The 21,723-nt window shown below is 30.7% G+C and overlaps 2 protein-coding genes across 2 annotated transcripts; both read right to left on the bottom strand.

The window, feature by feature from the left end:
- Positions 1–10,204: 10,204 nt before the first annotated feature.
- LOC124932928 (glyoxylate/hydroxypyruvate/pyruvate reductase 2KGR-like) lies at positions 10,205–11,577 on the bottom strand. The gene is made up of 3 exons (XM_047473641.1): positions 11,113–11,577; positions 10,421–11,021; positions 10,205–10,314 (listed from the first exon to the last, which is right to left on the bottom strand). Exons 1-2 carry the CDS (start codon positions 11,536–11,538, stop codon positions 10,500–10,502), a joined length of 948 nt encoding a protein of 315 aa, XP_047329597.1. The 5' UTR covers positions 11,539–11,577; the 3' UTR covers positions 10,205–10,314; positions 10,421–10,499.
- Positions 11,578–16,794: 5,217 nt separating this feature from the next.
- Positions 16,795–20,467, bottom strand: LOC124929993 (homeobox-leucine zipper protein GLABRA 2-like). The gene is made up of 10 exons (XM_047470366.1): positions 20,375–20,467; positions 19,929–20,275; positions 19,384–19,501; positions 19,131–19,307; positions 18,669–19,049; positions 18,481–18,582; positions 17,979–18,366; positions 17,619–17,890; positions 17,445–17,531; positions 16,795–17,184 (listed from the first exon to the last, which is right to left on the bottom strand). The coding sequence occupies exons 1-10, from the start codon at positions 20,465–20,467 to the stop codon at positions 16,795–16,797; spliced, it is 2,355 nt and encodes a 784-aa protein (XP_047326322.1).
- Between the last annotated feature and the right edge of the window lie 1,256 nt (positions 20,468–21,723).

Below are 21,723 nucleotides of genomic sequence, written 5' to 3'. Positions count from 1 at the left end.
TATTTTAACCGTTTTAAGTTTATGTGCGGGTCAACCTACAATCCGACCAAAGTATCTATTTACTCTCACATAGTACATATATATCCAAATTAACCACATCTCTCGAGCCGATAATTCAGACATTTTAAAATATATATATATTAGTTAGTTAAAAAATTGAACTTATATTGTTAAAATGTTCCGCGTTCATCAAATTTAGTATTGAATTTAAAATATAAAGTGTTAGTAGCTTAGTTGGTTAAAAGGTTGTACTTGTTTTTGTTAGGTTGCAAGTTTGAACCATATCTATAATATTTTTAATTTTATTTTTAACCGTTTTAAGTTTATGAGAGGGTCAACCCACAATCCGACCCAAGTATCCATTTACTCTCACATATATATCCAAATTAACCACAACTCTCAACCCGATAATCCAAACACTTTAAAAATTAAGGATCATTATATATATATATATATATATATATATATATATATATATATATATATATATATTTGAGCTACCTTACCTTAATTAAGTGAGTTTAATTAAGTGAGTTGTAAATGTATTTTAGTATAATAGACTATAGGTATTTTTGTATTTTTCTTTGAGTTCAATGCATTGATTTATATAGAACGATTGACTATAGGTGTGAAGACCTCTTGTTAGGTCAAGTTTTTATGATATTATATTTAATTTATTTTCCATTTTAGGCTCCACAAACATATTTTATGAATGAGTTGAGTGTCTTAATATATTCCGCATAGAAACCATGCAAACATTCAAGTTATGGTAAAGTGGGTAACTATAATTTATACTAGTGTTCAAATGAGAATGAAACAAGAAATTCAAAGAAAAAAAATGATGATTTGTACCATGATGAAAAATAATTGACTTTAAATAACTTGTTACATGTTGACTAAAGAGCATAATAGATAAATTAACATATGATCTTAAAACGGACCTTACAATGAGTTGTATGCATGGTGGTTTTCTTTTTGGATGTGGATTTGAATTACATTGATTTTGTTAGCTATGAACTCGTAACTTTTTAATCATGTACATAGTATTACCTCACACACGAATATCAAGTCAAACCTAAATTTCAATAACACGAAAAATATCAGTCACCAAGAAAATCGTTTTTTCTAGATATTAATCCATCAATAGTGCATAATGATTATCATTTCAATTCCTTCCAAAAATGTAATACTAAATTCCTTAAGAATAAACTATTTAATTCCCTTCTCCAAGCATGTTAATGGGTACAATACTATAAAAAATAAAACATCAAATCAAAAGAAATAAATTTCAAAATAACATACAAATAATGCATAAGAAGACATTAAGTTAATTTGTATGTTGCATTATATGTGTAAGAACTCCTCCATTAATGTAAAAATAAATAAAATCAGAGTGATTTCTAAGGTGATTGTTTTTCATATTGGTCTTGATTTATGATCCACATTGTAGCTACCCATTTCTCCCGTTTTATAAATGCATAACTTACATTATTCATATATAACTAATCATAATCAGAAACTTCAAAAGATAATTGATACTGAAATCATAATCAGAGTAAAGCTTATAGTGTGTTTCCAAATGGATTTTAACAGCTATAGAAGACAAGCTAAAATACTGACAATCGCTCACAAATCTCAATCTCTCGAATAAGAATTTCAGACAAGCTTCACAATAAAATAAAAACGATGAAACCTACATCGGAAGATTAGTTTTTTTAGCGATATGCCCCTTTGTCCTCTATTCCTTCTCCTTCTTATAGGCGTCAGGGAGTTGAGATTCTTCTTTGACGCGGTCTTCTTAGCGGGCATCAGGGAGACTGGATCCAGACGAAGACCTGAGAAAATCGTGGCATTGTGGATATAAGGAGGGTCGCGATCTTCAGGGCCAACAATGAGAATCGCTAGTCAACCGCCTTTTTTATCGCTGCTTCGTCATCACATTGTCCATCTGAGGTGGAGGAATACAGACTTATTTTCTAGCCCGATCCTCTCGGCCTCTTCCGCAATGAATATGGAAAGGATGTGGTCGTCCTTTGCTCGGTTGGGGAGAACCACGAACATCTTGATTTTATGGTCACCTTCCCCGCGAGTTAATATCTTGGATAATCGTCTGCACGAGATCGAATTTATCATCCATATCTTGACGTAGGAGAAAAAGGAGCTCGAGATCTTTAAAAAACGAGACAATCCCTATCAACACAAGAATGCTCTTGTTCTAGACCCGAACACGTTTCGAATCCAAGTCACCCTATTACATGGATAAGACTAGAATTTCTTTTGCTTTCAAACCTTGTCTAAGACAGAATTCAGAATAGTCCATTCCCCAAGTAGCTTTTGTTAAAACTCACCACCTTATAATGTAAAAACAACTGGTCGATGTGTCAACCAAGCTGTGAAGAACACTTTGTAAAGCCAAATGGAAGAGTTTCTGTTGAAATATTCCCTTAATCCCCAAAGAGTCGTCAACTTCACCTAGCTGTGAAGGACACTTCTCAAAAGCAAGGAAAAAATTCTATAGGAAAGCTTCCTAAGTGTTAAACTCCCCACAAGGTCAACAGTTTAACCCAGTTGCGAAGGAAACTTTGTCGGATTCAAAAAGATAATCTGTCAATCAGGACAACTCCTCTCATAAACAATCCCCAGCGGAAGTGGGATGCTTCAATCAGTTGTGAAGGTTGCTTTGTACAATGCCTCTCTAAAGCCCTAGTTAATAGGCCTATAAGATCATTGTTATTATTCTTAAAACCCTATTCTAATAGGCATCTATATAGGTTATTGTCATAACATATCCCTAACATATTGACATTTATATGGGTTATTGTTATAACTCATCCCCAATAGGTTGGCGACTATAAGGATTATTGTTATAACCTATTCCCCTTAGAGTGAATATTCTCGCCTATCCCCTACAAGAGTAAGCCTTATCTCTTAATAGGTATCTATACCTGTCACTGTTATGACCAATCCCCACCAGAGTGATTGTTGTCACTCATCTTGTCCATAGGTCATTGTTATAACCTATATCCTCAGCACGATTGTGATCATCCCCACATAGCGACGATTGCTACATTCTCCAAAACAGCGTGATTGTTATCACCATCCCACGTGATTGTTGTCACGTCACTTAGAAGATCTTCCTTCATCCACAACAACAAATTCTCTTTATTCCCCAGAAAAGTCCTAGTTGTGGATACCATCTCCTATAGTTAGTCCTATTGTATTACAGGCATCCTCGAGAGTCATTTTTATGACTAATCTCTAGTAGTGGATTCCATTTGTTGATAGACGTGGTATGACTATTATCACTATCCCTGGAAGTTTTACCTTTATCCCCGTGAGATTTTATTCCCAAAAGAGTATTCCTCAGGAGAGTCCTACTTCTCGATAGGTAATCTTACTAACATGAGACTCTTGTTAGAATTTTAAACTAAATCCATTAATTAAATGGAAATGAGAATTTGGATAAGTAAATTTAATTTAATTCAAATGTGAATTTTTGATGAAATTTAATGTCAGTGGATAAGATTGAATGTTAATGGATAAGATCGAATGCCAAGAGTCTTGAAATGTAAAGAGTCTAGGAATGACATCCATTGGATGAACTATCAGCCGTTGGATTGATAATGAATTTATTGTGATTGTTTAATTTTCAGTTATAAATATCCCTTCATGTTGGAACTCTTAATATCTCATATTTCTTCTTCACTCATTTCATTATCTCTCTAGAATTCGAAAGATTTTTTCTTTATTTTCTTGAGTGTTCTTCGAGTTCTTCACTCAGTCGAGTGTTCTTTAAGTTTTTCACTCAGTCAAGTGTTCTCCAAGTTTTTGATTCATCATATTTCCATTGAAACCCGATGATCGATTCAGGTACTTTGTCAAATTCGTTGCGTAGTGATTCCAATGCTGAATACCCTGGGAGACAACCATCTGTGATAACCTCCAGCATAAAGGGAGACAGTGAAATTGTTTTAAGGGAAATGTGATAAGTACATGCTTCAAATCAACATTATATTATGGTGATTCCGTTCTTTGTATATTCTAGTATATTTAATTTATTTGTAACATCATATATATATATATTTCTGTTATTTCAATACAATATATTTAACAACTCTTCCTCACAAAGAGGTCTTTTTAATCCCCAAGTGAGTCATATTTGTTGATAGACACCATCGGTCATTGTTATGATAGGATTATTGTAGTAATCCATCCTCAATTGGAGTCTCACTTACTCCCTAGCAGGGTAAGACTATTGTAATAGTCTACCCTTAGTAGGATTCAAAAAGAAGTGAATGAGCAATTGTCATGACTCATCCCAATAACATCCTATCGTCTTCCTAGCGCATGATAAGACTATTGTGATAGTCTATTCCCGGTAGAAGACAACAGACAAAGAAGATCACATAATCTCTCTAACCATGATTCATTGTGATGACTCCTCACCAGCATCTGGTGCCATCCATGTTTTATCCTTCTACCTTATTGTAAGTAGGGTACAAATTTTTGTTATCAAACCTCTAACCCACATTTTCCAAAAACTAAGTTTGTTTGATTTAAACTCGGTTTGAGAGGGGCATTCTGTAAGCATGAAAATTTGACTTGCCCTATTTTCAATAATATTATTATTTTTAATAATATTAAAATAATATTTTTGATTTTTACATTTAAAATAACTTAAATAAATAATTAAAACCTAATTAAGGATTAATTATTGTGATAATTAAATCCTAATTAAAGAAATTATACAAAAATTTAAAAATAATTTGGGGATAAAATATTGTTTTTATTTTTACAAAATTAAACCAAAGAAGAGGTTAAAAAAATTTAATTATGATTTAATCATGATTTATGTTTAATCCATTACTTAAACCAATTAATTAAAAGACCCCAAAATTCCCAAAAATACCAAAAATAAAATAAAATATGATCATAATTGTTATTATGATTCTAAAAATATTTTTTGTAAAATTTTTGGTGAAAAAATGGATTTAAAAAGGATTAGAAGTTGATTTTTAATAATCTTTAAATAAAAATAAAATATGATAATCATGTGTAGTTGAAATTATTTTTAATATCTTCAGTAGAATTCTGGACCATCAGATGAGCGTTCAGATCTCATCCAACAGCCTAGACGCTCCCACGCAGCGGGATGTAGCGAAGCCATGCGCACGTGCCCACATTGGATCTATTAACGGGATTGAATAACCCTGTTAGTCAAGTCGCTGACCGTTAAAAGAACGTAGGGCGCCGTTAGCCGAAACGACGTTGTTTCAGCCGTCTTCTTTGTTGGAACACTGCGCTCACCGGAATCGCGACTTCGCCGACGTCCGATCTTCTTGAAGCTTTAGCTTCCTCCACAGGCAATCAAATCTTTTGATTTTTTTCGGCCACGTGCTCCTCTCGTTAGTGCCTATGATACTCCTCTATCTAGAAGCCCTATCATGCCCTAGATAAGACTACTAGCTTTCGGAGATAAGATTGAAGATAAGTTCGTCGGAGGGTAATATTTTCTCAAATTACCCCTCCTCAACCGACCTACCCCTCCTCAATCGACCTATCTATCCTAGAAATACCCCCCATGGTCTGTAGACAAAATGATCAAACAACAACCCATCAATCACCAAATTTCATTCCCTATATCCAAGCTTTGAAGATTCCAGTGAACTTTTTTTTCAAAACATGTTCCAACGATCCAAGCTTCAATCTAGGCTCTTGAATAGCTGTCAACACACCCCAGGATTGTTCTCTTACTGTTGATATGCATCTATATGATTTGTATCATGATTTGTGATTGAAAATTTTAATTTTTTTTCAAATTTTCTTGTTTGATCATATTCTTATGCTTGATTGTGTGATTTCTTTATTAAGAATCATTATATATATCATGTATGAACTTTCTGTTGAAAGAGAATCGATCAAATTAACCTGGATCAAATTTTTTTAAAAACAAAGCTTGAAAACTGATTTTTTTGATCCAGATAGTTGCTATACATGTTTGAATGATTTTCAAGCAACTGTAATCATGTTTTGATCATGTTTGATCAAACTGAATTTATAAAAATAAAACTTGAAAATTGGATTTTTGAAAATCTGTGTTCTTAATTTTAATATGAATTTTTTGATCCAATTAGTTGTTATACATGTTTGTTAACATGTTATGATAAATTCCAAGCAACTGTTTCATCACTTTGATCATGTTTGATCAAATCTTGTTTTTAAAAATTTTTAGATTTTGATTCTATCTTCAAAAACTGTTCTATTGATGTTATGATGTTCTTGTTTTGATTTAGATAAACTATATTCATCATTTAAAAGTTAATGGAACAAAAATCAGGCATTGAAATGGCCTAATTTAAAAGATTCCAAAATTTGACCTAGAAATGGTGTTTTAAAATTTATCCGTGTAAGTGCTTCAAAATCGTGATTTATGTTAGGGATTTTGTTCTTCATGATCAAGTGAAATTATTGTAGCTTACGGATCATGATTTCATGATCCTAATCAAAAGTTATGGACTTTTGAAATTTCGGACCAAAATAAGAACACCCGATCCTAAGGTTTTAGCCTAGGACTGAGAAAATAGAACAAGGACCGTGGGTCAAGACATGTGACATTTTGCCAGGACCGTGGAGTAGGACCGACGATTTTCTGCAAGGACTGTGGGTCAGGACCGTGGAGCAGGACCGACGATTTTCTGCCAAGACCGTGAAGCAAAACCGGTGTCTTCAGCCAAGACCATGAAGTAGGACCGATGTTCTTTAGTTAGGACCAAGGACTAGGACCGAGCTCTCTAACCCTATGACCAATGACTAATACCGATAAACCTAACCCTAGGATCGATCCCTCACTTAGCCTAGGACAAAACTAACCCTAGGATCGATCCCTCACTTAGCCTAGGACAAGTAAACCTAACCCTAGGACTGAGCCCTCACTTAGCCTAAGATCGAGCCCTCACTTGACTTAGGACTGAGCCCTCACTTGACTTAGGACCGGTCAACTTGACCATAACCCTAACCTTAGGACCGAGCACCTAAACCGGTAGACTTGACATGGGACTGAGCTTCCCCAGTCTTCAACCGAGCTACCCGAGTTCGAGACTGAGCCTAGGACCAAGTTCTCTGGTCTCTCGACCCATGCGATCAAGCCATGGTCTGAACCACATCGGTCGTAACCGAGCCCGACCGAGCCTAAATCGGCCAAACCGAACCTAGTCCTTAGGACTCCGGTCCTAAGGCATGTTTAGTTTCAGTTTTCAAAATCTAAAGTTATTTTTGTAATTTCGAACCCAAACCAATTTTCAAATAATCCCAAAAGATCAGAAAATGAGATTTTTTATATTTTCGGGATATTTCCTAAACCAATGTTTTGGATAAGAACCCGTTTGGAATTTATTTTTTAATTCTGACATTATCCTCTAATATTTTCAAGTTTTGTTAAATCTAAACATCGGCGCATCAGGTACACACCCCTTCTTTAAATAATTTTGTACAATTATTTAAAACATATCCTTACTTAGGACACATAGACTACTAGTTAAAGATAAGAAATATTATAATTAGATTTATGAAAGTTAGACTTTGTTTATTTTAGAAGAATTTTGAAAACAGTCCTTAGGCGGGCGCGAAGGACATAGCACAAAAGTCCTTTCCCGAGCATAAACAGACAACGAACCACTTTTTTTTAGAAATTCGGGTATAAATACATTTGTACACGTATCATTTTATTGATTTTCATTAAATCTATTGGCAACTATGATTTTCAAATAAATAATCTTTAAATTGATTATGTTTAATTAATTTAAATTGGGTTTAGGTTAAATTGTTATATAGCCCCCCAAATTATTTAAAATTTGTACAAAGAATTAATTAATTTACCTAATTAATTTTTTACTCTCCATGTATTTTCAAAATCTTTTAAAAACTAAATGTTTCATTTTAAAATATATCTGGCACGCAAACTAAGGTTGAAACGCATCGAACCTCAAGCTTCCTCACGGTAGTCCCTCCATATTGTCACGTGTCTCTTGACACGTGTTAAGCTATGGAATAAGACATAAATCATGGGGGTTATAATAGTCCACCATTTTAGATCATTTAAATCCTGAAATGATCACCTTACGATGATGATCATTTCTCCTTATCAAAATAGGGATGAATTACCCTATTCGGCGACGACTTGTCAAAAACAGCCCAAAGCCATTAATGGTTTTTGGTAGATTCAAGACAATAAAAGCTTCAACTGACCTTGGGAGAGTAAAAATACCTCCCCTAAGGTCATTCCAAAGAACCAACCAACACAGAAGCCTCAAATAAAAAATCCAATATTCTTCATTAAAGCTTCAGATTTTTCAAAGTTTTTGTTTAAAACTCTCAAGCTTAGATCTGTGCATCCAGAAAGCTTTGATAAGGATTAAAGAGTGTCTTCCAATCCTTGGTTCAAATCATCCTCAAATTCATATTCACAGTTTGATTTTGAAATTTTTATATTTCAAATTACAGAAGCTTGTATGATTGTTGTTTATGTGATTTTATGATTGAATATTAATCATAAGATCATTTAGAACTATTTGGATATGATAGAATCGATGAATCGATCTAACAAACAAAACTCAAATTTGGATTTTCAAAATCAAAAAAATGAGTTTCTTGTTCTTGGGTTAATTCGATCGAATCACAACCCTGAAAGCTTCCTAGCATGATTGAAATGATGTTGGGCAACCATTTGGATCATGTTTGATCCATCCTGATCATGTTTGATCAAAATCATAATTTTCAAAATAAAATGGAAGTTTTGATTTCTTGAATTGGTCAAAATGAACAACTAGTATTCTTGTTTTGGTACCAATAAAGTATATATGTGTTATAAAAAAGTTATTGGATATCTCCTTTCACTTCAAAACACATTTAAAATCAAAAACTTAATTTTTGATCAAAAACTGCTTTGAACAAATTGATCATCATACAGGTCGATCCATACCTTGAGATGATAATCAACATGTTCCTGGGAGCTTTGTGAAGTTATCCAAGTTCTTGGATCAAAGAATTAGAGTAAAAAAACTAATTTAAAAAAATGAATTATTGTGTTCTTGAGGATCGAGATTTGTGAGTCTAGGACCAAGAAAATCGACATAGGACCAAGGACCAATGTTCTTGAGTTAAGACCGAGACTGGTGTTCTTGAGTTAGGAGTATGACCGAGGACCGTGGAATCCGACTGAAGATTCTCACATAGGACCGATGAAATTTGGACCTAGGACCGAGAGCTCACAGGTCTAGGACCGATAAACTTAGCCCCAAGCTAGTCCAGGGCTGATAGGTCTTTACACCTAGACTTGTAAGATCAGCTAAGGACCGAGCGTCCATAGCACCTCAACCGAGAGACTCTGGTACTTAGACCAAGAGCTCCTGAGCCCAGGTCGAGGGTCTTTGACCCCGACCGATAAAATTGAACCCGAACCTTAGGAATCTGGTCCTAAGGCTTATTTGGTTCCACTTTTCAAAATTCAAAATTATTTTTTCAATTTTGAAACTCCAAATAATTTTCTAAAAATCCCGAAAAATTAGAAAATGCATTTTAAATATTTTTGGGATATTTCCACAAAATATTTCAACAAGGGTTTGTTTGGTGTTTACTTCTAAACTCTGATGCCTTTAAAAATAACTAATATCCTTCAAATATTTCCACCATAGTTATCATCCACAACATGTACCAACATTTAAATATTGATGTTTCAATATTTTTAAATAACGTTAAACCTAAAAACATGACTATACCCAGAAGAATAATTGGTTAAAACTCAAACGTTATACAACCGATTTTTAAAAACCAATTTTATAAGTAGACACCGTTTTCGGACGGATATAGAGGATGGAGCGCGAAAGCTCTTTTCCGAGTATCACCAAACTTCGAACCAAAAAACGAAATTCTAGTGCAAAATATGTTTATACACATACACTTTTTTATTAATTTTTTAAAAATCAATTAACGATTTTGTCTTCAAATAAATAATCTTTATTAAATTAATTATGTTTAATTAAACTGAATTTCAAATTAAATCGTCATTTGATTGTAACAAATGCTCATATTACTAATATTTGAATAAAATTAATTATTTTTACATAATTAATTTTAAAAAGTTAATAGGTACTATATAAATCTTTAAAAATAATATTTTATTTTAAAAACATGTCTGGCACACAAACCAAGGTTGAATCGAACATCGAGCCACCCCGACCCTCCGTATTGCCACATGTCCACCAAACACATGCTAAGCTACGGAAGGGATTTCTCAAGGGTTACAAACACAAACACAAACACAAACACAAACACAAACACAAACACAAACACAAACACAAACACAAACACAAACACAAACACAAACACAAACACAAACACAAACACAAACACAAACAAACTCAAATTAATATAACCCAAAAATCATATATGGATAATTAAGCAAATGGCTGACTACAGATTAGAAAGAATTACTCACAATTAGATCAAACTACAGGAGACAACAATGGTTTGTTCAAAAAATGAGCTTCCAAGTTTCCAATCACAAGATCAGTCATGGCTTTTCGAGTTTCATTCGTTCCACTTCCCACATGAGGAGTTAGAACCACGTTTTCCAACTCAAACAGCTGATCCGGCACTTCAGGTTCATTTTCAAACACGTCCAGCCCTGCTCCACCCAATCTACCTTCCACCAACGCAGACACCAGCTCCGCCTCATCTATGTGCGGTCCTCGCCCAATGTTTATAACCACCCCCTCCGGCCCCAATGCATCAATTACTTCACGGTTGATTATATGTCGAGTCTCTTCTGTTAAGGCGCATGCCACCACCAGAATCTCACAATTCGAAGCCAGATCCACCACGGTTGGGTAGTATTTGTAGTAGTTTGAGGTTGCTTTTGGCGATCTTGAGTAATAGCTGATCGGACAACCGAATGCTTCGGCTCTCTTCGCGATCGCCAATCCAATTCTCCCCAGTCCGATAATCCCAACTGATTTTCCACTGAACTGTATGTACCAAGTCATGATCAAATTCAAATTCAAAGTCATAAAGGAATCGAATTATGAAACAGTTATCACAGACTCACAGTAATCAAACCTTTGTGGTTGATTTGAAGTTTCCTTTCTTCTTCCATAATCCACCTCTTACGTACCGATCGGATTCGCAGAGTCGTCTCAGCAATGCGATCATCAGGCCTATAGCAAGATCGGCGACGTCTTCAGTGAGCACGCCCGGCGTGTTTGTAACCCTAATTCCTTTATCCTTGCACTTAGCCAAATCGACTTTGTCCAGGCCGACGCTGAAGCTAGATACGATCTCCAGGGAAGGTAGAGCGTCGATGAGATTGGCGTTTGCTCCGATGGAGGCGTTTCCGACGACGGCGCGGATTGTGGCAGAGTGTTCGCTGAGGAAGGTGTGCTCCTGAGGAAAGTGCCAGAAGCGGAAGAGCTTGAATCGCTTGTCGAGTTCTTGTTCCAAGTAGGCGTTCATTGGACAAGTCATGAGTACTCCGATAGACTCCATGGATTCCGGCGACGTCAATGGTTTCGTCTCCAATTATTGGTGGCTACTAAAAGAAAGAAAATGAGGATTTTATTGAATCCCATTCATGCCCTACATTCAGAAATAGGGTCAATGTGTTCTTTCATATTTGGAATAGGAAACTCACAATTATCAAACAAGCAAAGAATTTTGAATTCAAATTATGTCCCCGCCAAACTTAGTAATTCAATTCCAGTTACATTCTAACAATATATGTTTTTACGAGATTGAAACTTAGTAATGTTCGGAAGATTTTTGTTTCAAACATATATAAAAACTCCCTAATCGATTAATGTAAAAATAAATAAAATTAGACTTTAATTGATTTCCATATTGTTCTTGATTTATGATCTACATTGTAACTAATCATTTCTCACATTTTATAAATGAATAGCTTACATGATCCACATATAGGTGATCATTTTCCACTTTTATAAATACACAACATCTATGAATATATTTGTGCAATACATGTCTAAGTGAATGGTCGATTGTCTTGAATAGAAACTGTGAGCTCGGTTGGATTGAGTCGATGAACCTATCTTGATTATTTTCTAGTGGAATATATGACTAGAAAGAACTGTATGATGTTCAGTGATCGCGTTTGACTGATTCGTTTAATCCATAACGGAATTATTATGACGATAAAGGAGATGTTTTTCAAAAAAATTGTGGAGGTGCGACTGATGAATTATTGGTCTTCTAAAGAATCTTCGAGTTCCTTAATGCTTATGTTTATTTGTTTGTTGGTGATCATGTTTTATTTATGTTTTTATTGTTGTTTTCAAATGGTTAATCTCGTTGTGTTTCAAATATTTTGATGTCAAAGTCAACCTTCGTATTTTTGTATTATTTTATCGTTATAATTAAACGAATATCATTTATATCACATTAGATTAATCATTCTTAGAATATATATATTTAAGAGAAATATCTAAGGAATGAATAAGTTAAATAATAATAATAAAAGTATATATAAATAAAAATATATATAATAATAAATTTATATATGTAAAATATATATAATTTTAAAATATATTAATATTTTTCAAAAATTAATTATAATAATTTAAAATTAATAAATTGAAAAGATAAATTATTAAATGTAAACTTACCCTATAGACAAATGATACAAGACACATTTTAAAGATGATAGGTAGAATGTCATGTCATTGGAAGCCCAATCTCTACCATCTATCATTTGTTTTTAAATTGTATGACCACAATCAATAAATAAATAAATATATATTATTATTATTATTATTATTATTATTATTATTATTATTGCATGGCCTCTAGTTCTTAGATTGGCTTGATGAGTGATGACCAATAATTATTAGTTACTTTTCAATTGTGAAAAAAAAAAGTTTTTTTTTTAGGTTTCACTTTCAAACCAGTGCAAGTGTAACTCAGTAGTTACCCTATACTATCCTCAATCACTTAATAGCATTATCTAATACAAAATAAAATATAATTATGATTAAAACACATACCAGAAATATAATTCTCTAACCCATTAATTTAAATTGAAAATCAATAAAGCATCAAAATTAATATATAAACACTCAATATATTAAACCAAAATATAAAGGCTAATTTTTAAAAAATCTTTTGCAAGTTCTTAGTTTTTCTAAACTACCTTGACAATTAATTTCATCATTACTTGATGTATCAAAGCCTCAACAATTTTTTGAACTTATTTTAATTGTATTGAAAAGGATTTCAAGTCATTTGAAAAATTAACAATTTAGAAATAACTAGGGATGAATTTATGTAGGGACTTGGGTGGGCTGAAACCCACTCCGTAAAAAAAATTAAAATGTGACATTACCCTTTAATTATTAATTTTTTTTAATAGAATTCAATATTTTATTTATTTAATTATTAAAAAATGGTAAAACTTACTTTTATTTACCTGTTTTATTTAAAAAAAAAAACATTTTTTTTTATTTTAGCCACCCTAAATTTTTTTTTAAGTCCACTCCACCACCGAATTCTGTCTTTTTTGGAACCAACAAGTTTAGAAATCAGTTGATATGATTGTAAAACACCCAACCTTCTCAGAAACCAATTTCTCTAAACAATTTGTTTGTATCTAACATTTTGGATCTCAAAAGTTTTAAGTTATTATCAAATAAAATATAATTTGGGACAACAAACAAAAATTAAAAAAATTGTTGTATCAGCTAATTTGAGCCTCTAGATTGATTCCAATGAAGAAATATAGAACACCAAAGCTCTAAACAAAAATTTCTACACATGATAGATAATAGGATTGGGTTATTTTAATAATAATTAATTAATATTATAAAAAGTTGAATTATTTAGTTAAAAGATATACAGATTTTATTAACATCTAATAAATATATATTTTTTTAAATAATTAAATTCATGTAATTAATGAAGATATAAATTAAAAGACAAGGAGTCGTTTCTAAATAACTTGAAGATCACATTTTTTATTTTGTTTTTTAAAAGGAATTTATATACTGTAATAATATTAGAAAATATTTATATATTTTTAATGAGAAGTTATAAAAAAACAGATTATACTATTTGAAATTCAAATCAACAATATATCCACGTAAAATAGTTCAGTTCTTATGACAAACAACTCTAAAGAATTTTGAATATTTACCTTCTTCCTAAATATTTATTCAAATAATTCTTGTAGTATATTTATATTAAATAACTTGAATAATTAATTTAATAATTATATTTTAATTGTATTTATTTTTATTATAAATATTATATTTCACATATTTTAGTTTTTAATTAATTTGTAATAAATGATAATTTATATATTTGTATTAATTTAAATTTCTTAAATAAGATTATTGTCCCTAAACTATAAACTAATGAAAAATATCTTATTTAATATTTACATTGTCCATAATTATTTATTCAAATAACTCTGGTAATTTATATTTATATTAAATAACTATTGGTTGGAATAATTAATTTAATAAATATACTTTTATTATATTTATTTTTATTTAAAATATTATCTTTCATCTATTTTAGTTTTAATTAATTTATGATAAATTATATATTTGTATTAATGTTTATATTTTAAATTTCTTAAATAAAATTATTGTCACCGAAATTATTTTATTATATTAAATTTTACAATATTATAAACTAATGAAAAATATTTTATTTAATATTTACATTCTCTATAATTATTTATTCAAATAAATATTATTGTCAATTACTATTAGTTGGAATACCTAATTTAATAATTATATTTTTATTATAAATTTCTTATTATTTTTCACCTATTTTACTATTTAATTAATTTATGATAAATTATAAATTTGTATTAATTTATATTTTTAAATTTCTTATATAAATTCATTGTCACGTAAACTAATTACAAATATCTTATTTAATATTTACAATTTTAAATATTTATTCAAATAAGTTTTATCGTTTACATTTATATTACATAAGTATTTATTCAAATAACTTTTGTCGTTTACCTTTTATTTTTGTCGTTTATATTTATATTAAATAAGTATTTATTTAAATAACTTTTGTTCCTTTTATTTTTGTCGTTTACATTTATATTAAATAAGTATTTATTCAAATAACTTTACTTTTGTTTACATTTTATTTTGTCGTGTCGTTTATATATATATAAACGACAAAATAAAATGTAAACGATAGAAAGTTATTTCAATAAATAGTTAAATATATATATATATATATATATATTAAACAATTATTTATTTTACTAATTTGTATTTAATTTTTAGTATTGATAGGTATCTCCAATTTCCTTCCTGCATATTTATCATATTCTTTTCCTCTAGTCCACATAAATTTGAATTTGGCTCCTCTCTTACACTCACATTTTTTACTTATTAAAAATTGCATTTTTTTCCTCTTTAACATATAAATATATATTCTTTAAATATTAATATTTAAAAATAATAATATTTTTTTTTTTGTTTGTTTGAACATTTAAATTTAAGAATTATAATTTTAATAAACAAATTTCAAATATAATTACAAATATCTTATTTAATATTTACATTTTTATAATTATTATTCAAATAACTTTTGTTTTGTCGTTTACATTAATATTAAATATTTATTTATTCAAATAATTTTTGTTCGTTTACATTTATATTAAATAACTATTTATTTTAATACTTAATTTAATAATTATATTTTAATTCTATTTATTTTTAAAGTAACTACATGTAACTCGAATCTCATTCAGCCTATCTGTTTTATTTTCTTCCTCTAGTAATGAAATTTTATGACATAAATTTTAATTTGTTTCCTCTCTTACTCTATTTTTATTTTTATTTGACTTATTAAAATTTGCATTTTTTCCTCTTATCATATAAATATATATTCTATTTAAATATTAATATTTACAAATAATAATACTTTGTCCTCCTTACAAAACATTTTTTACCAGGGATCAAAATCAATATAATTCTCAAATTGTGCAATTTTAATATTTATTGTTTTTATTTGCAATCAAAACAACTTATTAATTTATTAATTAAAATATCCTATATATAAATATTTTAATTTAAATAGTTAATGTTATATATATTTATTAAAAATTGAACTGTAGATAAAACTCTTGATAATTATGACATCTCAGTGTATTATTTTAAACTAATATCTTAATAACATGCCTAATATTTATTTAAATTGTTTTTATTATAATTTTATTAAACATAATAATTATAATGAGTTACAATTTTATAAAAATTTCAAACACAAAAATTAGATTTGAATTTAAAGTCAATTCTTGTAGAAATAAAATTAAATTTACTACAAATTTTAATATTTGTTATTCAAAAATACTTTAATAGATTTTTCAAATAAAAAAGGTTTTATTTTAGAGTTGTGATAAATTTTGATAGAACATGACAAAATTTATAAAAGTAGTTAAATCAAGAAATTACTTTGAATATGAAATCCTTTTAATAAATGATTTAATAGAATATAAATATTTCAATTAGTATCAATTTTTCAAAAAAAAATCCAAAATTATCAATATGTAGTAAACAAAACAAATAACATTAATTTGCAATATAATCAAACTTACTGAATATAGCTGTTATGAAAAACAGTTGACCTTGTTCAATTTTCTAAGCAAAAATTCAAATAACCTTATTCAATTCTCTAAGCAAAAATCAAAAATAGAAAAGGAAGAAAAATCTTGTTCGATGATGTCTATCTTAATATCTAGTAAATGATAAAATTAGAAAATCAGCACTCTTCACAATGAAGAGCTATCTTGATTTTCTTAAAGCATGAAGAAATGATAGAATTGACAGATTCCATTGATTCCATGTTGAATTTGGCAGTTGGGTTGCTATTTATAAGAACTTGGATTGCCATAGTAAGCACCGAACCTCCTTCCGCACCCATCGCCTCCTCTTCTTGCCTCGTCCTGATCACCATTGGCCTTGACTCCATTCCGTCCGATAAAATCGCAAAACCCGATGCCAATATTGTGGTGTGGCTAGAGTCGCATCCTGCCATCGCGCTTTGCATTCCTGATACGTCCACCGCAGCATAAACCACCATTGACTCATAATTGTTCGTGCAACTATCTTGAAGTATCCAAATGTTGTTGTTATCCTTCGCCTTCATTGTCTGAAATAAAATACATTATCGTAAGCAAACTCGTGTTGTGTTGCATTGCATTGTTTGTAGCTTGTATATATAAAATTTGAAAGGAAAAAAATTGAAAAAAAGTAGGGTGTTGTATATAAGTGAGGATCTACCATAACGTTACCTAGGCTATAGCTAACTAATTGACATAAATAGATTTGATAGCTCAGGTTGATTTTGTGAAAAGTTTTTAACCCGGGTAGATTTTAAATGCGTGTATAGAAGTAGAAAATGAAATTTACCTGTATTGTAACCGCGTTTCCTTGGTTTTGTCCTTTAGCTAAGTTCGCAATGAGTTTCGAAGGAACACCTTTTGACATTACATCCCACTACAAAATGACAAGAATCAACATTTCATCAATCTCTTATCATTGAAAAAAAAAACAAAGTATGTTAAGACCGACCAACCAACCAACCTCATGTCTGTGGGTTTCGTCTCTTAAGAAGTCGAAAAGATCATGTTGAGACACGGGCAACCATAAAGATGAAACCGCACATACAATCAAACCTAGAGGCTCCCCCGGATCAGTCAAGTTCTTCCTAGAACATAAGCGTATATCCTCCCCGTTTTTGCTTAACACCTTCGTCCAAGTATGGTAGCTTGACGAGCCAATAGCACGACAAAAACTCGACGTCATTCGTTGCACAAATTTCAAAATGCTTTTCCTACCCGCCAACGAGGGCACACCTGCGAAACGTTTCATTCTCAAACTGTCAAACTTACCTATCGAAATAACAAAAAACATAAAAACACAACTATCGATAAATAGCCTTACCAGTAGAATCCTTTGTCGGGACATTGCTGGCCAAGGAAAACACGATACGCTCGCACTGTTGTTGAAGCGTCGAGACCCAACGCTTCGCACCAAAAGCCATTCCACTATTAACTATCGATCGATACATTGTAGGAACTATGGTTTTCTTACAATATTCTAAGTGTTCCACCCATGTCACCTTACAATGACCATTTCCCTTATCCTCAATGATGCAACCAGATGCCTTTTTTTGACACTTCATGTGGGACGAATTGAAGTTGTCTTCGAATTGATCTATAGAAACGTCAACTATCGCCCATAGATCAACACTCATTTGCTTACAATATCGGACAAAGTTAATTTCTCGAGTCGGCACTAATGGTGTCAGCATTTGTAGCTCCGCAAACATCTATACAAATCAGTCCAATTCCAATAGAGATGTTGAATTAATGATTTTGTCACTATAATTTAAAACATATATTAATAATAAAGATGTAAGTTATGGAAAAATTGCAATACTTACCAATTGAATAGCACCATTCCTATGAGGTCCTTCACCATTGCTAATTACATAGACAGTATTAGCCTTTGAGACAATGGATGAAAACATATCCTTCCATTGATTCTACATCATACATAAATTGAAGAATAAGGTAAATTTATTTAATATAAACATTGAAACCAAATAAAAAGAAAAAGACTAAAAGTTACCACGTCCATGAAACACTGCAGAAGACGATGAAGATCAATAAAGACTACCACTGAATCCCTCGAAGCTTCAATGGACCTTTTCGGCCTTAGATTCATTCCATTATCCAACGAAAAATCCTTAGTATATTCATCATAGTTGAGAATTTCTCGACCAGTCTCCACGCTAAGTACCCATAAGGGCTCACCATCAGTAGCCATCTTCTTAAGTTCTTCCATTGCTTGATTGGCAATCCCCATTATTCTCGGCTTTTCAAGCCCGAAAATTCCATTGTTGACATTCAACAAGCTTCGATCCTCATGCTCGTTTCCATTCAAACACGATGAACTAGTTAGCAAAGATCCTGGCCGGTATTTTCCTACAACCGCTCTCAGTTTTTCAACCTGTCATACACAAAATTTAATAGAATGTTAGAAATTGAGAAGAAGAGGTTTATTATTATTATTAATAATCTTAATTAAGACCTCAGCCTTGAGTTGAATGTTTTCATCATGAAGATGTTGGTCTTCGGGGGCAGCATTGGTGAATCCACAATTTTGGCAGCAAGCTCTCTTCAGGGTTTCTCTTAAGATCTTATTGTCATCTTTTATTTTATCCATTTCAGTTTTGAGAAGTGAATTCTCATGTCGCTCTTGCATAGCCTATAATTAAATACAAGTTTGTAACTTATATATATATATATATATGAAAATTGATAAATAAAAATAATGTACTAACCTTGATTTGGGTACGGCGATTTTGAAACCAGAATTTGACTTGTCTAGCTGAAAGTCCCAGTTGAATGCTCAGTAGTTTTCTTTGTTTCTCATCTGGATGTGGTGATTCTTTAAATAGCCTATATATATATAAAAAGAAAACAAATCAAATTAATTATTCCTTAATAAGTAATGACTGTCACACTCAAATAATAAATAAAGGGTAGAAAAAAAACTTCAAAATTAAAGATTTAACTTTTATTACATTAGAAAAAACCCTTTTAAAGATGTTTTTTTTTACATGCTAAAGGTAAAAAAAAATATGTCAATTTATGGGTGTGATGCCATATAGGTCGTGTTTGTATCCACTAAGTCATCGCTACATGTGAAATCAGCAAATGAGGAGAGTGATGTTTCACTTTTGTAAATATGTTTCATTTTATGAGTGAAATAAAAACACGGCGCCTATATGGATAGTATCGATATAACCAATTTATATAAGGTTATACCACTTTAAACCCTAGTTAAAAAAAATTATCAAAAGAGGAAGAAAGAAAGAAAACATACGATTCCATCTCTTTGATTTGCTCAGGAGTGTGTCTATGATACTTTCTCCTCTTCCTTTTCTTCCTCCTATCTCCAATATCATGATCATCTTCATCATCTTCATACTGAACCTCATCATCATCTTCATCTTCAAAATCCCCCAGCAGCCCCTCGCCGTCGATCTCTTCCTCCAATCTCAATCTCGCCGCACCGGAATTATCACTATTAATATCCAGCGTCAACTCGTCTCTCCTTCCTCCTCCTCCCTCCTCCACCAGTACCACTTGATCAGCATTCTCCTCCATTCCTGCCGTTGCCGCCGCCGCCGCCGCCGACGATGACGACTCCCCATATCGGAAAATCCCTGCCTGCACGAGCAGAAGGATTAGTCAAAAACTTAACATCATCGGAGAATCGACCTGAGAAACATAAACAGAGACAGACAGAGACAGAAAGAGAGTACGTACGAGGCTGAGTGAAAGAACAGGAGGGGAAGCAAGGAAATCTTTTGTAAGAGAAGAGTTGTGATGATTCGACATATCGTCCTCGTTGAGTCCCATGAAATGAAAATTCTTGATCTTGATTCTAGATTATGCAGAAGAGAGAGAAACGGTAGGTGGGGTCAGATTGAGTTAAGGATATAAAACAAAGATGCTAGAAAAAAAACCATTCTTTTTACTTCTTCATCATCATCAGGCCAGTAGGAGTTGACCGTTAGATTTAAAACCAAAAGAAGAGAGAGAGAAGACTAAACATGTTTCAAACTCTCATCTAACAATAAAAAATAGTTAGAAACATACCTTACAATGGAGAACAAATGAAAATGATAAACACAAAACAATTCACAATGCTATCAACATGATACAAACCCATATATATAGTTAAAAATTTGTAATATTTTATGTCTAATTAATTAATTTTTAATATTAAAATAAAAGAAAAAGTTACTCAATTAATGAAAAAGTAAAGATTGATATGATATTAAATATTTATGAAATCTGGTTTCTGATTTGCTTCATCTATCCCATTTAAATCTCATGTCCTTAAATTGCATTTATGATACTGTAATTTTCATTAACTAAAAGTACATTTATTTTCCAATTTTTATTATTTTTTTAATATAAAAGATAGATACTAATTTATGAATTTGTAAACAAAGCAAAAAGTTTAGATATTTTGAAAATCTAGAAAATCAAAAGAAATCTAAATGATATATAATGGGATTGGGTTATTTAAGAAAAGTTATTGAATATAATAAAAAGTTGAATTATTTTGTTAAAATATTTACAGATTTTATAAATATCTAATAAACATATATATTTTAATTCATAAAAGATATTTTAATATATATCTTTTATAATAATTTAATTCATGTAATTAATGAGGATATAAATAAAAAATTAAGAATTATTTAAATATTATTATAATAATTTAAACTTAGGCCTTAAGTTATTAATTTAAATATTTTTATTTTATTTTTTAACTAAATAACTTTTCTCCTATTTTTATTTTTTTTTGTTTTTTTACTAAAAGGAATTTATATGCTTTGTATTAATATTAGAAAATAATTATATATTTTTAATGAGAAATTATAAAAAAACAGATTATACCGTTATAAAGTCAAATCATTTATATATCCACATAAAATAGCTCGTGTGACAAACAACTCTAATTTTTTTTTTTAAAAATTTACGCTCTTCATCAATATGTATTCAAATAATTCATGTCGTATATATTTATATTAAATAACTTGAATACTTAATTTAATAATTATATTTTTATTGTATTTATTTTTATTATCTTTCACCAATTTTAT

The sequence above is a fragment of the Impatiens glandulifera genome, chromosome 3, assembly GCF_907164915.1.
Source record: "Impatiens glandulifera chromosome 3, dImpGla2.1, whole genome shotgun sequence".
NCBI classification, from domain to species: Eukaryota; Viridiplantae; Streptophyta; class Magnoliopsida; order Ericales; family Balsaminaceae; genus Impatiens; species Impatiens glandulifera.
Note: the sequence above shows the minus strand (reverse complement) of the source record. Positions and strands in the feature narration are given on the sequence as shown.